Source organism: Haplochromis burtoni, unplaced genomic scaffold (assembly GCF_018398535.1).
Source record: "Haplochromis burtoni strain Fernald_Lab_line unplaced genomic scaffold, NCSU_Asbu1 Contig_179, whole genome shotgun sequence".
Classification (NCBI taxonomy): Eukaryota; Metazoa; Chordata; class Actinopteri; order Cichliformes; family Cichlidae; genus Haplochromis; species Haplochromis burtoni.
The window spans coordinates 363,362-383,721 of record NW_024582540.1 but is presented as its reverse complement, the minus strand read 5'-3'; the positions used below and the strand labels follow the sequence as shown (position 1 = coordinate 383,721).

The following is a 20,360-nucleotide window of genomic DNA, read 5'->3' as shown; positions in this document are numbered from 1 at the left end:
AAAGTCGAAGTCAGTCTGATAACCATGCAATCTTTCATTTTTCACAAGACAAAGGAAGCTTTGAATGTGTGGATGTGGAGACATTAAATACAAAGATGACAGTTCGCAGCTTTGAGAAATTCCGTTCTGGACATGACGGTGTCAGAGATGATGGAAAATAACTGTTAGAACAAATGCGGGCTGGAGCAATTAACTGAACTGAAGCTAAATCTCACGACACAGAGACGAGATGGGAGGAAAACCTTTATGTGGCAGTCAATCTGGGTGTGCCATTGCAGCAGCATGACCAGCGTCGGCAATGGTAATTTTTTGCTGACTTGAGTTTTGGGAGGTAGGATTCTCATCTTGCTCTGAATGTCACAATGTTGAATATGTGGGGATGGATCAGATGTTGGAGACTGGTATTGTATATAGATGATTCTTGCTATGTAGCCCTGAAGCCTCAGCTTGAAGTCCTAACTATTAAGACAAACAATCGACATCAAGCGTAGTAATCGATAAACCACGCAATGTGACAGACACTGCCCGCTCGCTAAGACACTGTAAGCAGTAGTGTCAGCACTGCAGTGGTATGGCTCAGCTTACAATCTCATATGTATCCTCAAAATATAAAGCTATTTAATACAAAATGCCTTAGAAAAAGACAAAATTGTGTCTGTGTTTGGTCTTTTCTTCATTTGAGTGGAGGAGACATGAGGTCACATTTTACTGTGCAAACTGATAAGCACACCAAGAAAATGGCACCGGGTAACATAGTGGATTAGGTAGCAGCAGAGGAGACAAGGAATAAGAGACTGTGAAATCTATTACAGAGATGTGTCCTGAGACAATGGAAGAAAATGAACATTTGTGGTGCTTGGCATTAAAATGTTTTTAAAATCTGTATTTATATATGCTTGTGAAAGCAAAGCAAAGATTTTAATTTCTCTTCGTCCTTTTCTTCCTTTGTATTCACCGTTTCTTTGTTGATACAGCGTTTTCATCTTACTCCTTGTCTGCCTTAGCATCTTATATCATTGGTTCATCTGTTGTGTCCATCAGTTTCACTAAAATGTCACCTAAAAATCAAACATGGGACTTTCTCCTTGTATGCTGGTGGTGACTTGCTTGCATACAGCTTCACAGATGCTGTGTGTTTCTTTTCCCATTGTGAATTCCACACCCACAAACACCTACGCTTGCAAACACAGGTTCCCTGGAGAGCTCATTAATGAGCTCCTTTCTGACGTTTGGCTGCTTATAGTACTTATTGTACATATAGTACTTATCTTTCTATTTTTGTTTAACCTTTATTTATACAGGTAATCCCACTGAGACTCAGTGTCTCTCTAACCCTAACCCTACCTGTTTCAGACAAGTAGAATTAATAGATTTTGTAATAGAATTACAAAATCGAAAGAATAAAATAGCAAAAACTGTCTAATTTGATGAGGACAGATGATGACAGTCATGTCACAACAACAGATCAGTCTCACTGATACTGTGATGAAAATGTATAATTTTGTGCAAAATGAGCTTTTGCCTCACAAGTTCAGTCCAGTTGTTACATTTCAGTTTCACAAATTTTAGCCTAAATAAAAGTAGTTTTTCCCACACAGACATGTGTGTTCTGTAAATGACAACATTATCACGATACTAATTCATTTCACTCAAAAATGAAAAGTGATGATAGATACACTGTGCAGCATGACAAGTGGCAACATTGTTGATTTATTAATTGCTCTTTTACGTTTTGTGGAAGATGAGTGTGTTCCCTAGCCTACAGATAAATGCCCACCCCCAATCAAAGTCTCATCCTTGCAAGTCTGACTTGTATAGCAACATTTTTTCTGACAATTTTATCAAACAATAGTCCAATATGCTTGCTTGCAATAGTTCTAGAGAAAATGTAAGCTGTAAACAAGGTTTTTGAGCAGATACAAAGTTAACATCAGATTTATGTTCAGCTTAGATCTCACTATTGACATTTAGACAACTATAGCAAAACCAACTTGGCTGTTGGTCCAGCCGTACTAGATTGACTATTATTCTCTGAGGAGCACGTCTCCGAAGGTCCGCAGGGGTTGGCCATTAGGAGAGGGCTGGTAAGTGGGGGTCATACTGACAGAGCAGTATTGGCATCCATTTTGGTTCTGCTGGAGGTGCAGACAGGAGATTCGATTGCTCATATTAGCAGTAAAAAGTTGAAAAAGAAACAAAAACATTGGACATTCTTACAGGCATGGGTGGGCATTCTTTCATTTGCTTTTCATTTACTTGAATTACGTAAGCAGGAGGAGGCAGCACTAATAAAAAAGCGCAGGGTTGGCAAATTGTTGGACTCTGAAGAGAGAGTGTTTGTCTGTTCAAGTTTCCTGCCTATCCATACTAATTTTATTGGGCTCCATGACACTGCATGATGTAATTCACACTTGGTTTGGGGCAGTCAGCATTGAGGTTTCTAAACTGGCCTGGCAGCTCTGTGAGCACCAGCCAGTGTTTATCAGGAATCTGCATGCAAAAAGATGGTTTTTGTGTCCCTAATTTATTTTAAAGAAAAACAAAGTCTGAACAAAATGTTGAAAAGCGCAGACCCTTGGACACCAATCTGCCTGTAGGTCATCTGCTGGCTTGAGTCCAGCAGATGATGCTGACTACTGGTACAAGCTACTGTCTATTCTCTGAAAGAGAGCACACTACTCAGCTGTTCTCGTCTGAACCACAAATCAAACCACTGCTTAGCTGCTATCTGTCTGTATAACAAAATTAGTTCAGTGCCACTAAAGCGCAGTAGCAATGTAAAGTAATGTAGCTGAGGCGGGATATAGCACAAATGTTTACGTTATCAAAGCTGTACCTAGACAAGAAGAAACAAAAGATTTTGCTACTGAGCAGGTTTTGAGTAATCATGTTGTCCATGAGAGGGGTCCGTCTTCCAGCTGAGATGGAAAGATTGGGATAGTCCGAGAATGCGGTCAAAAAAATCTCATTCGATTAATCTCTGCTCAAACAAGATCAGATCACCTGGTTAGTGATTACGATATCACCAACCTACAGAATTCAAAATTACCTTCTACAATGAACAAATTATAGAACAGCCTCACACATGTTTGTACTGTTAAAATATAATATTGTGGTTTGGGTTTGACTCACGTTAACAGTGTCACATCTGAAGACTCCACCGAGGCTTCGGGTTTCATAGGGTAGGTAGAAATACAGACATTTTGCAGTGGCGGTTGAGGACTGCTGGGGATCAAATTTTCTACCTGTCTCTAATTGACATACATCTGGAATACATCTGGAGTTTATGTCTCTATGCATTGGAGCGTTTTTTGGGTTTCACTTGATTTTTAGAAGGTGAATTTTAATCAACTCCAACACTGATGCTTTGCAAAGAACATAAATGCCTGGAATTGCACTGAAAATCTAAATCCCACGTATGGACCATATGTAATCTCTTGGAAACCAGATGACCAACTGCCACCTTTACTCTCGTAGGCTATATCAGCTTTAAGTCTTCCATAGGAGATTTTTACAACTAAATGTGTTCTGACAAAGTGACTGATGAAGGATGTGGCAGAGTAAAGCGTGCACTCACTGCAAGCCTGAGTGTTACAGCAGACTAAGTCCACCCACAGGTTGGCAGAGCTGGTGTCAAACAGCACCTCAAAGGACTTTGGGGGGTGTGCCAATGTTGATGTCTCCATAGTAGGTAGTCTAGGCAACATAATAATTGACAGTAGAACAGAATATAGCAAGTTAGCTAGTTACTGCTCGCAAAAAAAAGTTGTGTCTCGTGCATAAGAATTGATTTCCTTACATCAGCGTAGTTATTGGTGCACATATCAACAGAGGCAAACTGATTGGACGTTTCAGAGCTCGCTCTCGGTAAGGCAGCTCATCCCCCCCCCCCCCCCCCCCCCCCTCAAGGCTTGACAGTTACCGCGTATCGAGAGGAGCCCTAAGTTGATAGAAGGCAAAAGCAACATCTTTGAGTTATAGCTATGGGTTCTTTTTTTCAGATAAAATGATAGCAGTTTTCTTATTTAACCGTTCCTTCGGCAAGCACCACCCACACCAGAACAACAACAAGACACTTGTGATCCCTCCGTGGTACACAACGTTTCTTAATGGCTACAACTCACTTTGGAGCTGTACTGGTGTATTACCACACCAGTGTAATTGTCAAAAATGAAGCCATGTCAGTTCAGATAGGGTCACCTACTTAAAACAAACTTTATGCATAACTTCAGCATGTAATAGGTCTTCAGTACACACCACTTTTTGTGATAACATTTTAGAAACAAAGTCAAAAGCTTTATTATGAAGCACATTATAAATTTGTTTGGGATATCTTACTGGACACATGGAATTTCTGCACTTTCAGCAAAATGCTTTCTCTAATTGTTTTCAGATTATGCTTTTGCTTGTTCAGCATCATATCAAGTGAAAAAAATATGCTCTTGCTCATGTCGCGTCTCTAGCAAACAAAACGACAGAAAGAAACCTATGATTATTAATTTATTTCAAGCATTTTGCTAATAGGAGCTCTCCGTACTGTTGGGACTCTTCAAGGACCACTTTAGTACCATTTTATCTGATTAAATTTACATATCAGCACCATGGTTACACTAGTTTTTGTGCAGCTGTAGTTTTCCAATAATGAAAAATAAATGTATTATGTCTGAACCTCTGTATCAACAGTACTTTAAACAGCTTTACCAAAAGCTTTTGTCATTCACCTTATCCTAATTATGATAGTAATATTTGTCTACCATAATAAAAATATGTTAAGAAAACTCATTTAGGATAATAGTATTTCACCACAAACTGATTTTTCTAACATTTAGCCCATCGTTCAAATTCCTCTCCTGTTAAAAAACCCAATAACCCTTTTTAAGTCATTACACATTCAAGCTGGCAAGCAGTAAGGGGAAGCCCTGATTGCATTAACTTTTTCATGACCTCTTTTGTATTACTGTGCAGCAGCCTGTCCTCTTTCAGAACCACAGACCCAATGACATTGTGTACTTTGGACCCCTATATGATTATATGATGTAAGCTCGCATTCATACGTAATATGTAGAGCGTCCTTATCTTTGCAGGAAAGCTGCAATGCAGCATTTCCTTCAACACACTGCAAGCCAGCTGCTGTAGAACTGGAAACCTGCTGTAACTAATAGAGTAAAGACGGCATAGGGTCTGCTCAAGAAAACTTGGAAAGCCATGGCTCATTACAGAGATACACTTCCCTGCTGTAAATGAAAGTTTAGAAATCTTGGTGTAAGAGATAGCAGCGAGTAACGCTTCTGAGTCTTTCTGAGGCATTCAAAGCTCACATTTTTTACAATCATTCCCAGCTAACTGAATTTAAAATATTGACACTGAATTTGGGTGTTTTAGGTGCTGCCACTGTCACTCACTTGATTCAGTGAATGCGCCAGACCTTGTTAGTATGAGATATTATATAATTAGAGATGATAGCGGGTGTTTGTGTGGTTGCTTTTGTTCAGCATATGAGCTTGAGATGCAGACAGAGCCTGACAGCCTATGAGTTAGAGCAGGTTTCCCCTTGATCAGTGTGTGAGCATGAATCAAAAAGAAATTCCCTTTTGGACCGTTCACTGATGGAAAAGACATATTGCAGGTATCAGTATTCTTTTTCAGAACTTGCAGTGAATATACCCTCTCTTGTGTATTCCCAGGCCAGCCCACGACATCAGCCTGGAGGAGTTTGATGATGAAGATCTCTCTGAAATCACAGATGACTGTGGGATTGGACTCAACTATGATTCTGACCCATATGAGAAGGTGAGATTCTTTTGTTTTCTCTTTTTTAACAGTGTGTTCTATTTTGTCTGAAGACATTTAAGGATATGTTTCATTTGCTGTGCTTCGTGACACAGAAATAATTCTTTAGATTACCACATGTGGCTGGAATAAACATGTTTACAGTCTGTTAAAAAAGACATTTTTGGTCATCAGTGTTAGTGGTGTTGATGCCTTTTGGAGCATTTTTACATTTATTTTTATTATCTGCTAAATAAAATGTTTGTAGTGTCATAAAGGACATCAAACAGGTATTTTACTAGTCACTTGGAAATAACTAACTGTTATTTCCATGCGTGTCAATGACTGGTTCACGGTCAATGAATCATGCTAACAAAACAGCATTAGCTGATAACTTCACCCTATTCTCTAAATATGGTCATGTTAGCTTACAAAGCCAATAAACAGTGAGCGATATCACTGTTGATATATCCACTTTTGCATATACAAGTTAAGCAGAGCAAGTCTTATCCCTTTTTTTTAATGGCCATTTTAGGACATTCAAGGAAAGTTATGTGCATGTACATATGTGCTAGATCTGCAAAATAATTAATGTAATGAAATATTACATGAAGAGACAATTAGAGACTGTTTATCCTAGTTGATTAATGCTAACATGAAGCTGAGAGCAGCAGAAAAATGACATGACAAAAATATAATTTTATGAGAATCAAGGGTGGAAACTGACTTCGTTTGTATAGGGATTAAATGTTCAGAACAGCTTAGTTGGATCTGTTATTTAAGCATCTCTGTACCTTCAGAATTGTATGTAAAGGAAGCCTTCCTCACCAGAATTGCAGTCATTACAGTAATGCCCATATGCCTTAGATAGCTATAATACACAAGGAAGAAAATGATAGCTCCAACAGCTTTGTTTCACTAGAAGAGTGAGTCACTCTCTACATTCTGCACTTATCGTCAAACAAATTGCATACATACTGGTTCTGAACTACTTTCATCATATAATAGAAATTCAAAGCAGGGGTTCCCATAAGGATCACATTCAAGCGACTGTGCTGAAGTATAAGCAAATAATTGAGTCATTAGCTGTATCATCCGACATGTCAGAACGGCTTAGGCTTTAATTACACCATTTCTAAGAACTAATCTTATACCACCAGCCTCTATATTTTCCTCTGTCCATCCTGTGGGATATAAATGTTTTATGCTGGTGGCGTTGAGCCATGGCTGCAGCAGAGGGTGGGTGACCCAGTGCAGTTTGCTGCTATGCAGAGACAACCTCCTTTCCTCTGTCTTTTCCTCCCTCCCAAGTGTCTTTCCCTCCCTCCCTACGCAGTGTTGCTTAGAGACGGAGCTCACATTCTCTCCTCATTCTCTGCCCCTTTTCCCTTTAAAGCCTCCCTCTCTTTATTTTCTTTCTTCCCTGCCGAGGTGCCTGGGAATGAGGATTTAGCTCCAGGATGGTTGGTTTTGAGGGTTAAGCTCCTGGCATAAATCTGTGCTAGATTTTGCTCTTTCTACTTTAATCCACCAACAAAACACATTATGTGAAGAGTTGGCAAAGCTGTTCTGTAAGAGAGGTGTCTTTGCATAACATCTAAGAAGACCTCCAGAGAAGGAGACTTCAGAGAGTGGATTTTACTCAAAGATGTCATAGATACACACACGCACGCGCATTCACACATGCACACACAAAGGTTTGTTTACTTGGTGCCACTCACCTCCAGGTCTTTACCTGGCAGTCTTTACTGTAAGGTAAAGACCCTACAGTATTCGGGAGAAAACCTCAACAGCCAAGCAATCCCATATGAAAAAGCACTTTGCAACATGAAAAAAAAAAACCCTCAATTTTAACAGGAGGAAACCTCTATCAGAATTCTTTAACAGGGAGCCAATGAAGATAAGCCAGTATGGGAAAAATGTGATGTTGCTTTCTTGTCCCTACTGCTGCTCTCACTGCAGCATTTTAAATTAACTGGAAGCTCTTTAGGTTAACTTTTAGGACAATCCAATAATGATCAATTTAGTAGTCCACCATAGACAGGATGAAATCCATAAACTAGTTTTGAATTTCAATTTTAGAAATGTTGGAAATTATAAAGAGAAAGCAGTCCTACATAACATTTTATATGGGCATTGAAGGACATATCCTGGTTAAAGATGACTCCCAAGTTCCTCACAATGTTACTTTAGGCCAAGGTAATGCCATCCAGAGTAAGTATCTGGTTAGACACAATGCTGATTGTCCTGATTTTTAGGGCCAAATATAATAAGTTCAGTTTTATTTAAATTTAGGAGAAGAAAATTACAGGACATCCAGGCCTTTATTTCTTTTCTATAGTTTAAGCAACTAATTTATGTCATCTAGCTCTCATTGTTAAATATAACTGGGTAACATCTGTATGCAGTATTTTCTAGTAATATTAGATAATAAAGCAAGCATAATGAAAAAGGTATTGATCCCAGTACAGAACCCTGTGGAACCCCATGGCTAACTTTCATGTGTGAAGAACACTCCCCATTTCAGTGAACAAATTGGAATCTATGAGATAGATGCAATCCAAACCATTGTAGTGCATTTCCTTTAATACCAACGGTGTGTTCTAGTCCCTGTATTAAAATATTAGATATGACCACAAGTACTGAATCCTACACTGAGGTCTAACAGGACATGTATGGAGATGTGTTCACTGTCAGAAGCCATGAGAAGATCATTTATAACCTTCTCTAGTGCTGCTTCTGTGCTACGGTGAACCCTAAATCCTAGGTGAAACTCTTCATTCTTCTGTAGATGATCACGACTTAGTAGTATTGAAGCTACTGTACTTACTGATATGTCATTCATGAAGTCATTACTAGATAAACCCAAAGAAGTTGATTCTATTCATCTGGACGTAGTGTTTTTAGTGGGAAAAACATTTCGTCTGCTACACGTCAGGACAATATGCGATAATGATTAAAACTGCTCATTTACAGTTTAAGAAAAGACAATTGAGTATAATAATAAACAAATAAATAAAATGGAGGCGGTTATTTTATCTACATTAATGTTAAAATCTCCTATATTAAGAATTTTTTTTTGATCTGTGCACTAAATCAGATAAAAAGTCTGAGAAATCTGATACAAACTCTGAATAAGGGCCAGGTGGACGATAGATAACAGCTAAAATTGATCTTTTTTTGCGTGTTTTCCAAAGCAATGCTAATAGTTTTCAAATGAATAATAAGTGTCTGGGTCTTTGATTTATTGTTAGGCTACAACAAACTGCCATTCCTCCACCTCGGCCTGTGCTTTGAGGATTCTGACAGTATGACTTTTGGTTGTGCTGACTCATTTAAATTAACGTATTCATCCTGGTGTAATCAGGTTTTCGGAAGGTGGTGTAGGTATTTAACAACTTACTACCATGAACTTAGAAGAGAGAGAGACCTAATGTTTAACAGTTCACACATTTTACATTTGGTACAGTTGAAACAATATTTTGTTTTCTTTGTAATTTTTTCATCAAAATATTTTCAGCTGGTATTTTGTTTATTGAGGTCATGATGAGGTCATGACATTCTGTTGGAATAATAATTATAGTCTCTGTTAAGTTAAGCTGCTGAGTGTGTGGGTCGATTGTAAGTACGTGATAATTACATTTGGGAGTATACCTAAAAATGGTTTGGATCTTGAGGACATCAGATGCAAAACAGCAGAAGCCCTGACTGCTCAGTTCACAAACAAGAAAGCACAGGCCAGAGACAGTGTCGGTCCTCGTTATGTTACATCACTGCCCAAAGGAAGTAATCTTGCTGACATAGGATAGATTGGACACACACCCAGTTGCCCTTTGAGTGTTTGTGTATGTGTAGATAACAAAGAAAGAAGGGCAAGAGAGAGAATTTCATGCACATCGTGCTTCACATGGTGTTTGATTCTGCCTGCATCAGTAGGGTGTATGACAGTTTGGCAGCTCCTCATCAGCAGAAACATCAGTCTCTTCCTCATGCACCACACTGTGCTGATGAAGAAATAAGCTTTTGGTTTTGATGTCAGCACGATTTGCTCATATTGGGCAGCACGTCTTTGATGTTTATGACGAACAGCCAATCTGAACAGTGAGATTATCCTGCGGCCCCAATCCCCCACTCTGATTAATTCTAATTTGTTATGGTGTTCAAGTCTTAATCTGCAGAACACTTTGGGTTTGTGGTAGGCACACACACACACGTGACCAAATCAACGAGACACATGTGATTTCTGATCGAGGAAGCAGTTATTCGCAACCAGATGTCAAAATTCTACAGCGCTTTTGACCCTAGTTGTCTGTTTCCACAATCTTTAATGTCACTATTGGTTCACTTTGATGGTATTCTTTCAAGCTTTCAAACAAGAGCGACCACAATCCCAAACCTTTTATTTGTGTATCACCCAAACAAACACACAACTCTTTTCTGCCTCGCGTTGTTCCTGACTCTTGACTTTCTGTCCTTCTAATAGCATCTCTGCCTCTCCAGAGCCCCTGATTGAATGGCATGAGCACATGCATAATTCAGTATGTGACAGAGCAGGGGTGCCTGTGTCTCAGCTGTGATGCAACTCTGATTTTAAAATGTGGAAATATAAATGATACACTGAAAGATGGAGTCCATCATGTGTCATACACTTTTACATGCACCCACATACAGACAGATAAAATTAGATAGACAGACAGACAGCCTGTACATACTTATAGTTATAGCATATTCATTGCATACCTTCATACCGTGTACATTGTAACATACCCATAATAGACCCATATTTTGTACCCTTATACCTATAACAGACCCATTTCTGTAATATATCTATATATCTATATTACTGATAATATATATTTTGTAATATATCTATATCATGGCTAAAGCACTTTCTGGATGGATGCAAACTGTATTTCGTTGCCTTGTACTTGTGACATGTGCAATGACAATAAAGTTGAATTCTATTCTATTCTATTCTAGATAGGAGAAATGGCTTTTTTCTATACTTTTACAGTTGTGCCTGTGGAAAAGAAATGTCTTTTTATACTTTAAAGGAATGTATAGATGAAAAGAGACACTTCTAAATACATAATTCATCCCAAAACCAAATGAAAATTTATTCTGGGCAAAGAATAAAGGTTCAGCATGCCCTAAACATTTAGGGAGCTAGTGTTAATTATCTTAGATTTGTATCAGATACATGCCTTCTATAGGTTGCTGATGACCTCTTAATTTTCCACACCTCTACAATGGTGACTCTATAATGATAACTTTCTCTTATAGTTTCTGCTGTCATTAGTCATGATAGTGCACAGCTCCATGAAACCCAAAGCTTCCTTTCACTCCACTGGGGAATTAGTTTAAAATGGAGCTGCCATCTTACTGATCTTCTGATATGCAGCACCAGCAGAATCAGTAGATAGAGTTAGCCATGCTGAACAAGGCTCTCGTCTCTTAATTAGAGATCAAAAAGCTTATTTTCTCCAACTATTTTTTTTGTAACCGCTATGTTTCTTTGGTAACTGCTATGTAAGAACAGAGCTGTTTAACATGACTATGAATGAGGGCATGCTTGCTCAAGTCTGCTGAGTGACAGGGGAGGGACAGTCAAAGGGTGAGTGGGGATGGCCTTGGGAACTGAAGACCATGGAGATTGAATGCCGCCAACGTACAACTCTTATTTATAGTTTTTCTTTTTTTGCTCTACCTGCCTGTCTGTCAGGTGGCCTTGTCTCCTGACAGCAGGAAGTATTTTCCCTGGCAGATGTGACATTTTCACAGCTCACTGATGAATCTGTAGATTTTTACACACTCATGGAGTTATAGGTCACATATCCTCAGTGATGGATAGTAATGGTTCAGTGTTTGCTGCAAACATTTGATCGCATCTTAATAGATCATTCATGCAAAAATAGATATGTTAATTAGATGTTGATATGCAATATCACGTGTACTTGATGGGTATAGACTGAGTGTGCGTTTCAGTCGCTGTGGCACAAAGTGGCTGCATCCAGCATCAGCAGAATTGTAAGCGGTAGATGGATGAGAGAGTGAGCTTTGATTCCTCCATTAAACAGACTGCACTGAGAGGTGGAGAAACTGCTGTGCTGTCCAAAATAAACAAGCAGGCAAATCAATCCTTGGAACTCCATTATAAAATTCAAAGCAGGGGAGAGATGATTAAAACAAAACAAAAAACCAAAAAAGAAACACCCACAAATATTTGGTGGAGTGATCATGCTCTTTTTTAAAAACTTGCATGAGTGTTGGTTTTTTTACTCAGTTGTTCTAGTTCCTTAGGGAAATATTTTGTAGAGATGATTGTAGTTGAGTAGCCTCGAGTCCTACTTGAGGCATTTATATTATTTAAAAAATACTTAAAATATGTTAAAATGTATGTTCATACGACAGCCCTTCGAGAATTAGTCTCATAGTTTAGTAGTTAAGCCTGTATTATTACCTTTGCTCCATCAGTACATATTGGAACGTATAGCAAAACACACAAGCAGGCCAATGAATGTGTAGCCTATGAAACCTGAAAGTCATTTACTACATTGGTTTCCGGTAAACTTGAAACCTGAGACGCATCTGATTGATCCACTTTCATGTCAGCGGCCCCCACCCCTCCTTATCCTTAATCATTGCATTACGTCTCCCCTTTGTTCTTTGAGCAGTTCATCGACTTTACTGGTCTGCTGTTTGACTTTCTGAAAATGTTTTGCATTGTGACTTTGTACAGTTGTGGTCAAATGTTTATCATGTGCCTTAATGTCATTAATTTTAGGCTTTTAGTGATTTCTTTGAGCTGTTCCTTTTCCAGGGTGGAATAACTGTGCAGAATATGTCTTTAATGACTTAGAAAAAAGAACTGTGTGAAAAAATCTGAATTTATTTTGGAAAAAAGTATAAAAAGTGTACATACACACCCACTATATGGTTAAATATCTCAGTAGCCATCAATAATCTTCTGGAATGCTGTAGAATCATCTGTTCACACAGGAAAAAGAAATCAAAGAAAATCATTAAAAGCATCTATGCAAAAACTGGTCTGAAGACTCAAAAATAAGATTGAAACATACTGTAAAGCTTATCTGTTGTGCTCCTTTACAGCTCTAGCACATGTATATTCTCTTTGTTTCAAATCACCCCATTAGACAAACCCTTAATCCAGGTCTAAAATAATTATTTTGAGTTCTCATCATTAAAAAAACAAACATATTCTAAAAGGTAAGCCCAACAATGTCAGCTGACATTTCAACTTTGGATTATGAGTGAAGATTTAGCCTTAATTATGGACTTTTTTTTTTTGCATGCTTTGCAAGCTATAGTTTTTATGTATACAAAACTGTAATAATTCCTTATAAAATGATTTTTCTTTGTTGTATTATTATATTAAAAAAATCATAAAATACTCTATAATGTTTAAAAAAATGCTGCACAAAACATTGTTGAGGGCCACACTTAACTTCTTTGGTTTATGTACAAACACACATTCATGTATTCATGAGTGTGCATGGGAGCTGATCACTGCTGGTGTTGGTATATGTTTAGTTCTCTTTCCTTGATATTGCTCCTCTAATTTTACTGATTTCTCAGACAGGCCTGTTCTCCTCCTTGTTTCTTTTCTGTTGTCAGAACAGCTGATGCTTTAATAATATCGCTGATAATAAAGATGTGGATCACTCTCTCTCTCTGTGTGTCTCAGGACTCCCTTATTCTGGAGAAGAATGACATACACCACCCAGTCTGCTCCTTTCAGGACGACTTTCAAGAGTTTGAGATGATTGATGATGAAGATGAAGATGAAGAGGAGGAAGAAGAAGAGGATGAAGAGGTTGATCCTGATGCACCTCCCTCCCCCTCAGCCTCCCCTCCTCCTTCTCCTACTCTTGGCACCATAAAGAGCAGACCCACCACACTGAACCTAACCACTGCTGTGTCGCAGGTAAGCATACTGAGGCTCTGATTCCAAACACATTACATCAACAAACTGTTTGACATGTGTTTTGAAATAGTTGTTTGCAATTTATCACTAACAATAGTGTTTGTCTCTCTGCCATCTTTAGGATTCACTGAACAACAATAGCAGTCTATCCCCAAAGAAAGGAAGCTGGCAGGACTCTTTGCGCAACCCAGCCTCACAGGGTTAGAACATCATTAGTTATTTATTTGAAAAAAAAAATGCTGTGACTTTATACTGTATGTTTTCTTCTATATTTTTATTTGGCTTTCTATTTCACAAAACAAATATATTCTTTGTATAAGCTTTAAAACGTATAACTAATATTAAATAATAGGCTAATCTATTAATCCTATAGAAAGACCGTCCTACTGGATTTTAATGCTATTTTTGTTTAGTAATTGTTCCACATGATAATTCTATTCAGATACTATTATGAACTGTATAACACACAGGGGATAAAAATCTATTGTACCTCCAGGTCGTCTGTCTCCAACCCACTCATGTCTGGAGGATGGTAGCCATGTGACAGGCCAGTGCCCAGCCTCTCCAATATCCCAGGTCCCAGGATCCCAGAGCAAAGGTACTCCACTAAATCAGACAGGGGAGGGCGGAAACCCCCAGTCTCCTCATAGGCCCCTCCTCTGCGACATGGAGGGCAACAGGCGAGAGAGGCCCGAATACGGTAACAAGAAGGCCAGCTCAGCAAGTTTAGATCATCTCATTGATCACTGCTATTTAGTGCTGTATTGTGATGTGAATTTGACTTCAGTGATGCACAAGAGCAGCAAAAATCTCGTATGCTGATTCTCATGAACCAAATCACATTTTTTTAATAAAAAAAAAAAAAAAAAAACATATATATATATATATATATATATATATATATATATATATATATATATATATATATATATATATATTACATTTCTGTGTGGTTTTGACAATGAAACTTTTGCTGAACTTGTTCATGCTGCTTTCCATTTTCAGCTCATTGTGGATTTCTTTACATTGACAATCATTGGTTTTTTTTTGCTTTATTCTCATCTGCTCTCATTAATTGTAAACTCTTCTCACATGTCAGCTTATTTCATTATGCAATCTCACCATAATTAACTTCAAAATCACGTACCAGCCTCTAATCTCTGTTTTTTTTTTCACCTGTCATCATAGGCTCGTTTGGTCAACATAAGTCTCACCCATGTTCTCGTGATGCTACTGATCCAAAGGCTGATCCCTCAGTACAGACAACCAGAGCACCCTCCGTAGATGAGCATTCCCAGTGTTCGGACACAGAGGTGGACCACGATCTCAACAGCGACCACAACCACAAGCACTCAAACCGGCGTGCTACTGATACCTACACCATCACCAGTGAGTCAGGTATGGAGCCAGAGAATGACCTAGATCCAGATGGAACCAGCCGCTGCTTGTCATCCACTGCACCCATTGGAGCTAACGATGGTGCAGATACACCCTTGTCTGACGAGGAGCTGGAGAAGGACTTTGACGTAGAGTTTATGTGTAAGGAGGCCTACGATATGGTTTGTAAGGAGAATCACTCATCATATGTGGAGTTCCCCTCCATTGAACCCTCTGAGCTAGCTTCCTTCTCTAGTTATGTTTCATCTAGCCGCTCAGAAAATATCGACCAGTCCAACAGTTCAGATGCTCAAGAAGCGTCTAATGTGGAGGCAGCAGCTAACGACTCCACCTCTCCATCCTCAGACCCAGGAATAGCAGATATGAACCAACGGGGTTATGTGACTTCAGACCAGGACAAAGACCTCAGCTCTCCAGGCTCTGATTCTGACATTGAAGGGGAGCTGGAAGCAGCATTTGCTTGTGGTGGTCCCGTTGTCTCCAACATGATCTCATCAATCTCAGAGACAGAGCTGGACTTGACCAGTGATGAAAGTAGTAGTGGACGCTCATCTCACCTTACCAACTCCATCGAGGAGGCCAGTTCACCTACGTCAGATCAGGAACTGGATCCAGACACAGAGTTGGAGCAGGACAGTGGAATTGTTGGTCTGAAAACATCTCTACTTCTAGGTCAGCCAGATCCAATCAAAGAAGGCTCTCCTCTACCCTCTCCATCCCCACTACCTTCACCCACAATTGCTACACCATCTCCCATTGATTCACCCATCTTACCCCATGAGGCCTACGATGATGGTCAAGCTCTTACAGGGCTGCAGAATGTGTATGAAGACCTGCCCTGCGAGCACCAAGCTGACCCAGATGAGACTCTTCCTCCAGCTCAATGCAGTGAGGATAGTCTCTCCAGACAGATGGTGCTGCAGATAGAACCAGATCACAGCCTAGAGAGCTTCAAACGCTCCTTCTACCTGCCAGTGGGGCCCAGGCTAATGCCAAGCTCAGATGATTATGATGGAAGTGAAGGAGAGTCTGAATCTGAAAGCGAAGATGACCTGAGTGAGAACTCGGACTCTCCATGGCTGCTTAGCAATTTGGTCAACAGGATGATTTCAGAGGGCTCCTACCCAATCAGCTGTCCTGAGGAGTGTTTCAAGAGGAAAGTGTCTGTGTCTGATACCATCTCACCATCCTCCGACATTGGAGATGGAGATGGCTTCAATGATGAGGACCAAGCTAAGAAAGTTGGAATGAATGGATCACAGGAAAGAGACAAAGAAAGTGAAGAATCAAGAAGTATTGACATGCAGTCTTCAAAAGGAGCTACAGTGATAAATTCTCATCTCTATATGAGCAATCCAACCGCTGATACCATAACCCCACTGATTTTAGAGCGTTGTGCAAACAGCTCTTTGCATACTACTAAAGACTGTGACAAGAACTTTGTAGATAAACCATCTAAGAATGCAATGAGACAAGAAGATGATCCTGAGCCCAATAACGACTTGATGATGTTGGAGGGGAGGAAAGATCTCGACTCACCCAGCCTTAGTGAGAGTGTGATCAGCGACAAAGATGAAGGACGAGAAACGGAGCCCAAGCCAACGAGCCGTTCCTCAGCCTCCCTCGAGCGTATCACAGAAGTCAAACACAGCCTGACACTCGACATACCCAGTGCTCAGACTAACCGATGCTTCAGCCTCACTTATTCCACAGACAATGATGAAGAAGAGGACGATGCAGACTCTTATCCATTCCTAGGTGGCTTAAGGAAGCAGTCCCGTAGAGGTAGCGACTTAGAGCTGGACAGTTCACCACCCATTGATTCCAGCGTGCAGAATCATCCCTTACCTGATCATGACCTCCCACTGTGTGAGAAAGACCTGGCTCTGAGGCAGTCAAATGAAGACGATGGACTTGCCTATGACTCCATGAAGTACACACTAGTGGTGGATGAGAATACTACACTGGAATTGGTCAGCCTTAAAAGGTATGATCTGATAATATGTTTGAAAGCCAGTAAATTGAGTGTTTACTGAGTCTGACACAAAAATCTGTCCTTTAGTTATGAAATTGGAACAATTTTCCTTATTGTGCATCTTATATTAACATAAACTTGCATTACAAATGTTTATTACGCCTTAAATTGGGATTCAACTTGCCTTCTCAGGTGCACTTCTGTTCTGAGTGATGACAGTGAGCTTTCAACTCTTTGCGATGAGGAGCCTTTGGGGTCTGCTAACGTGGACTATGGTCATGATGATGAGGAGGAAGTGAGGCCAGAGCTTCTGAGCTCTTCTGAAGACTCTTCTCCCGAAGCTGACCTCCCTTTCTCCAAGAAATTTCTCAATGTGTTTGTCAACAGCACCTCCCGCTCGTCCAGTAAGTCATACGCAATTCTGTTCTCTTATTTTAAGAAAGTGTTCATTCTTATCTCTTCCCGAGAGGTAAAAGAGAAGATCGAGACTGCTTTAAAATATTACCCCTAAAAATGAGATGATGCTCCGGTGGGTGTCATCTTACATTAAGGATAAGAAAAGGGGGGAGGTTGGGGGGACAGTTGGCCTGGCTCTGTCCAAAAATCCTGACTCCTTCAGCATTATTTCTAAAATTATCCACTCACAGCCTGCCCTTAGAATGAATAATGTATTAGAGTTCAACTCATCACTGTCAAAATGATATACTAAGATGTGATCTAAATATGGCAGGGTGCCCACACACGACTGATGGGAGGGCTCTACCAGAACATTATCAGGCAGACCTCTTGTCTCAAGATTTATATCTCTAATAAAGGGTGATTTGCATAATAAAAAAGCTCATTATAACAGCCCCATTTTCATTGCATTTTTGATATAATCCATTACCCTTCATTTAGAGCTCACCTTACAGATTTGCATAATAAATGTTCCTCAACAAACAACAGGTTACAGAAAAAAACAACATTTTTTTTAAATAATCTCAGTCATATCTGTTTCCCATGCAGGCACAGAATCCTTTGGACTTTTCTCTTGTACCATCAATGGAGAAGAGAGGGACCAGACACACAGAGCAGTCTACAGGTAAAACAAACTCAAGCCTGAAATTAGCACCACTGAAGGAACAATGGGCTGGGAGGTCAACCTCCCAATGGGCTGACCTCCCAGCCCATTGTTCCTTCAGTGGTGATAGTTTAAATCATTATGCAAATGTACTGTTTATAAGATTGGGGAAACCTGCAGTCAGCTGAGACTGAAGAAATCACGTGAGTGACGAAACGTTTCTCCCACTGAAAACGTGTCCAGATGAACAGAAACAACTTTTGGGCAACACTAATTATTTTGGGGAGGAAGACAAAGACATCACATGCGTCTCTTTGCCAACCATAAAGACAACGACAAGAAAAGAAAAGGCAAACAGTGCCTCGGTATTACACAGTACATGTTGTGTACAAATAATTTCACTTTTTTTAACCATAGGTCTCATTCAAAATACCCCATATTTACAACTCTTTGCCTTCCTCTACCCACCCTATTATCTTTCTTTCCCAGCTGTTTCATCAAAGCCTCCCACAGGGAGTCACCTAAAACCCATAAAAGATCAAAATAACTCAGGTTTATAGGAGCAGGAACATCATGTAAGAAAACATCTTTTTACAAAGGCAGTTTCCTTTTTTTTCCTTGACTTCTCTGCTGCCCTCTGCAGGTTCATTCCTAGGCATGCAGATGAGCTGGAGCTGGATGTGGATGATCCCTTATACGTGGAGGAAGAAGAGGACGACTACTGGTACAGAGGCTATAACATGCGGACAGGGGAGAGGGGCATCTTCCCTGCCTTCTATGCTCATGAGGTCATAGGTCAATCCAAAGAGCTGCTGGGTGAGTGCAAGAATACAGCGGCTTATTTATTTTTTTTGCTTTTTTATTCGAAACACACAGAACGATCACATTTTCTATGCATATTACACTCCGTAGGAATGAAAAGGAATCCAGCGTGGATTGAAACTTTCAGCGTGCAGTTTTTGGGGTCTGTTGAGGTACCTTATCACCAAGGCAACGGCATTCTCTGTGCTGCTATGCAGAAGGTAAGAAAAGCACATTTACACTTTTACTATTATGGATTGTTTACTATGGGCAGGATACAAATGTGGTTTCTCTCTGTGTTAGATTGCAATATCGAGAAAACGGACGGTACATGTGCGACCTCCCTCTCTATGTGAGCTGGAGATTAGCTTGCAAGGAGTCAAACTGATTATGAGCCTGGAGGATGAATATGAATCCCTTGATGAGGTATTAGACAAATAAACATAAATGACATGATTACTCAGGTAATCGGTTGTCCCTTTGCTTTGGGATTATGTTGCACTGCTTCATCAGTGACTGAACTCTACTTTTTTTTTTTGTCTCTGTCTATATTTAGTATGACAGATGTAGTCACTTCTTCCAGATGAAGAACATCTCATTCTGTGGATGCCATCCGAGGAACAATTGGTAATCAAACATCCATCTTCTGCCCATCCTGCTACCACCGTACAGTGTAACATCCGACTGATTGCATCACACTGTTTTGTTCTCTCTGCAGCTACTTTGGCTTCATCACTAAGCACCCAATGCTGAACAGATTTGCTTGCCATGTGTTTGTGTCCCAGGAGTCAATGCGACCTGTAGCAGAATGTGTCGGGTATGTCCATTTCCACACCCGCTGAGGGCCGTAGCTACAAAAAAAAAGAAGAAAAAAACCCCCAATTTGTTATGTATTTTAACTAAAAAAACAAATACATTAAATAAATAAATAAAATTAAAGTAAATCATTAGAAAATAACTCTCAAAAAACACAAAATTTTGACCGTTTAAGTTCTCAAACTAAGGGATCTTTGCATTTTTTGTATATATTACAGTAGAAGCCACGGTGCTTAATTTGACATATTTAAGTAATAAAAATGACTATTCAGCTACTACTTGCACATATCTTTGCTGGAATCTGATCTCAAAGTCTGGATTAAAGTGCATTTTATTACAAATTTCTTTTGCAGAATGCTTGACAGCAATCCAGTTTGGGGTTTTTTTGTTATTTGCACACTAGCCATATGTGTGTGTACCTGTATAGGGTTAAATGGCAGCAGAATTACTCATGTATTATTCAGCCACAATGTGTTTGAATAATTAAAGATGCACATTAGCCCACTCTCTGAGGCTGGATTAAGAGGAGGTGGCAGAAATCTTTCATCCATCAGATTCTCACCATTAAGTCAACCAGAATTTGTGAAAAACAACTT

The 20,360-nt window shown here is 39.6% G+C and overlaps 1 protein-coding gene across 2 annotated transcripts in view; it reads left to right on the top strand.

Moving 5' to 3' along the window:
- mapk8ip2 (mitogen-activated protein kinase 8 interacting protein 2) overlaps window positions 1-20,360 on the top strand; it is a 28,624-nt gene that overhangs the window by 5,717 nt on the left and 2,547 nt on the right. Inside the window, exons 2-13 of one of the 2 annotated variants that reach the window (XM_005934126.3) lie at window positions 5,685-5,790; window positions 13,475-13,714; window positions 13,836-13,914; window positions 14,211-14,312; window positions 14,903-17,099; window positions 17,280-17,491; window positions 18,093-18,168; window positions 18,791-18,963; window positions 19,060-19,169; window positions 19,252-19,374; window positions 19,505-19,575; window positions 19,667-19,765. In XM_005934126.3, the coding sequence (XP_005934188.1) occupies window positions 5,685-5,790; window positions 13,475-13,714; window positions 13,836-13,914; window positions 14,211-14,312; window positions 14,903-17,099; window positions 17,280-17,491; window positions 18,093-18,168; window positions 18,791-18,963; window positions 19,060-19,169; window positions 19,252-19,374; window positions 19,505-19,575; window positions 19,667-19,765 (3,588 nt within the window). Of the gene's footprint in view, window positions 1-5,684; window positions 5,791-13,474; window positions 13,715-13,835; window positions 13,915-14,210; window positions 14,415-14,902; window positions 17,100-17,279; window positions 17,492-18,092; window positions 18,169-18,790; window positions 18,964-19,059; window positions 19,170-19,251; window positions 19,375-19,504; window positions 19,576-19,666; window positions 19,766-20,360 lie in introns of both variants that reach the window. The other variant, XM_005934127.3, reaches the window with a different exon arrangement.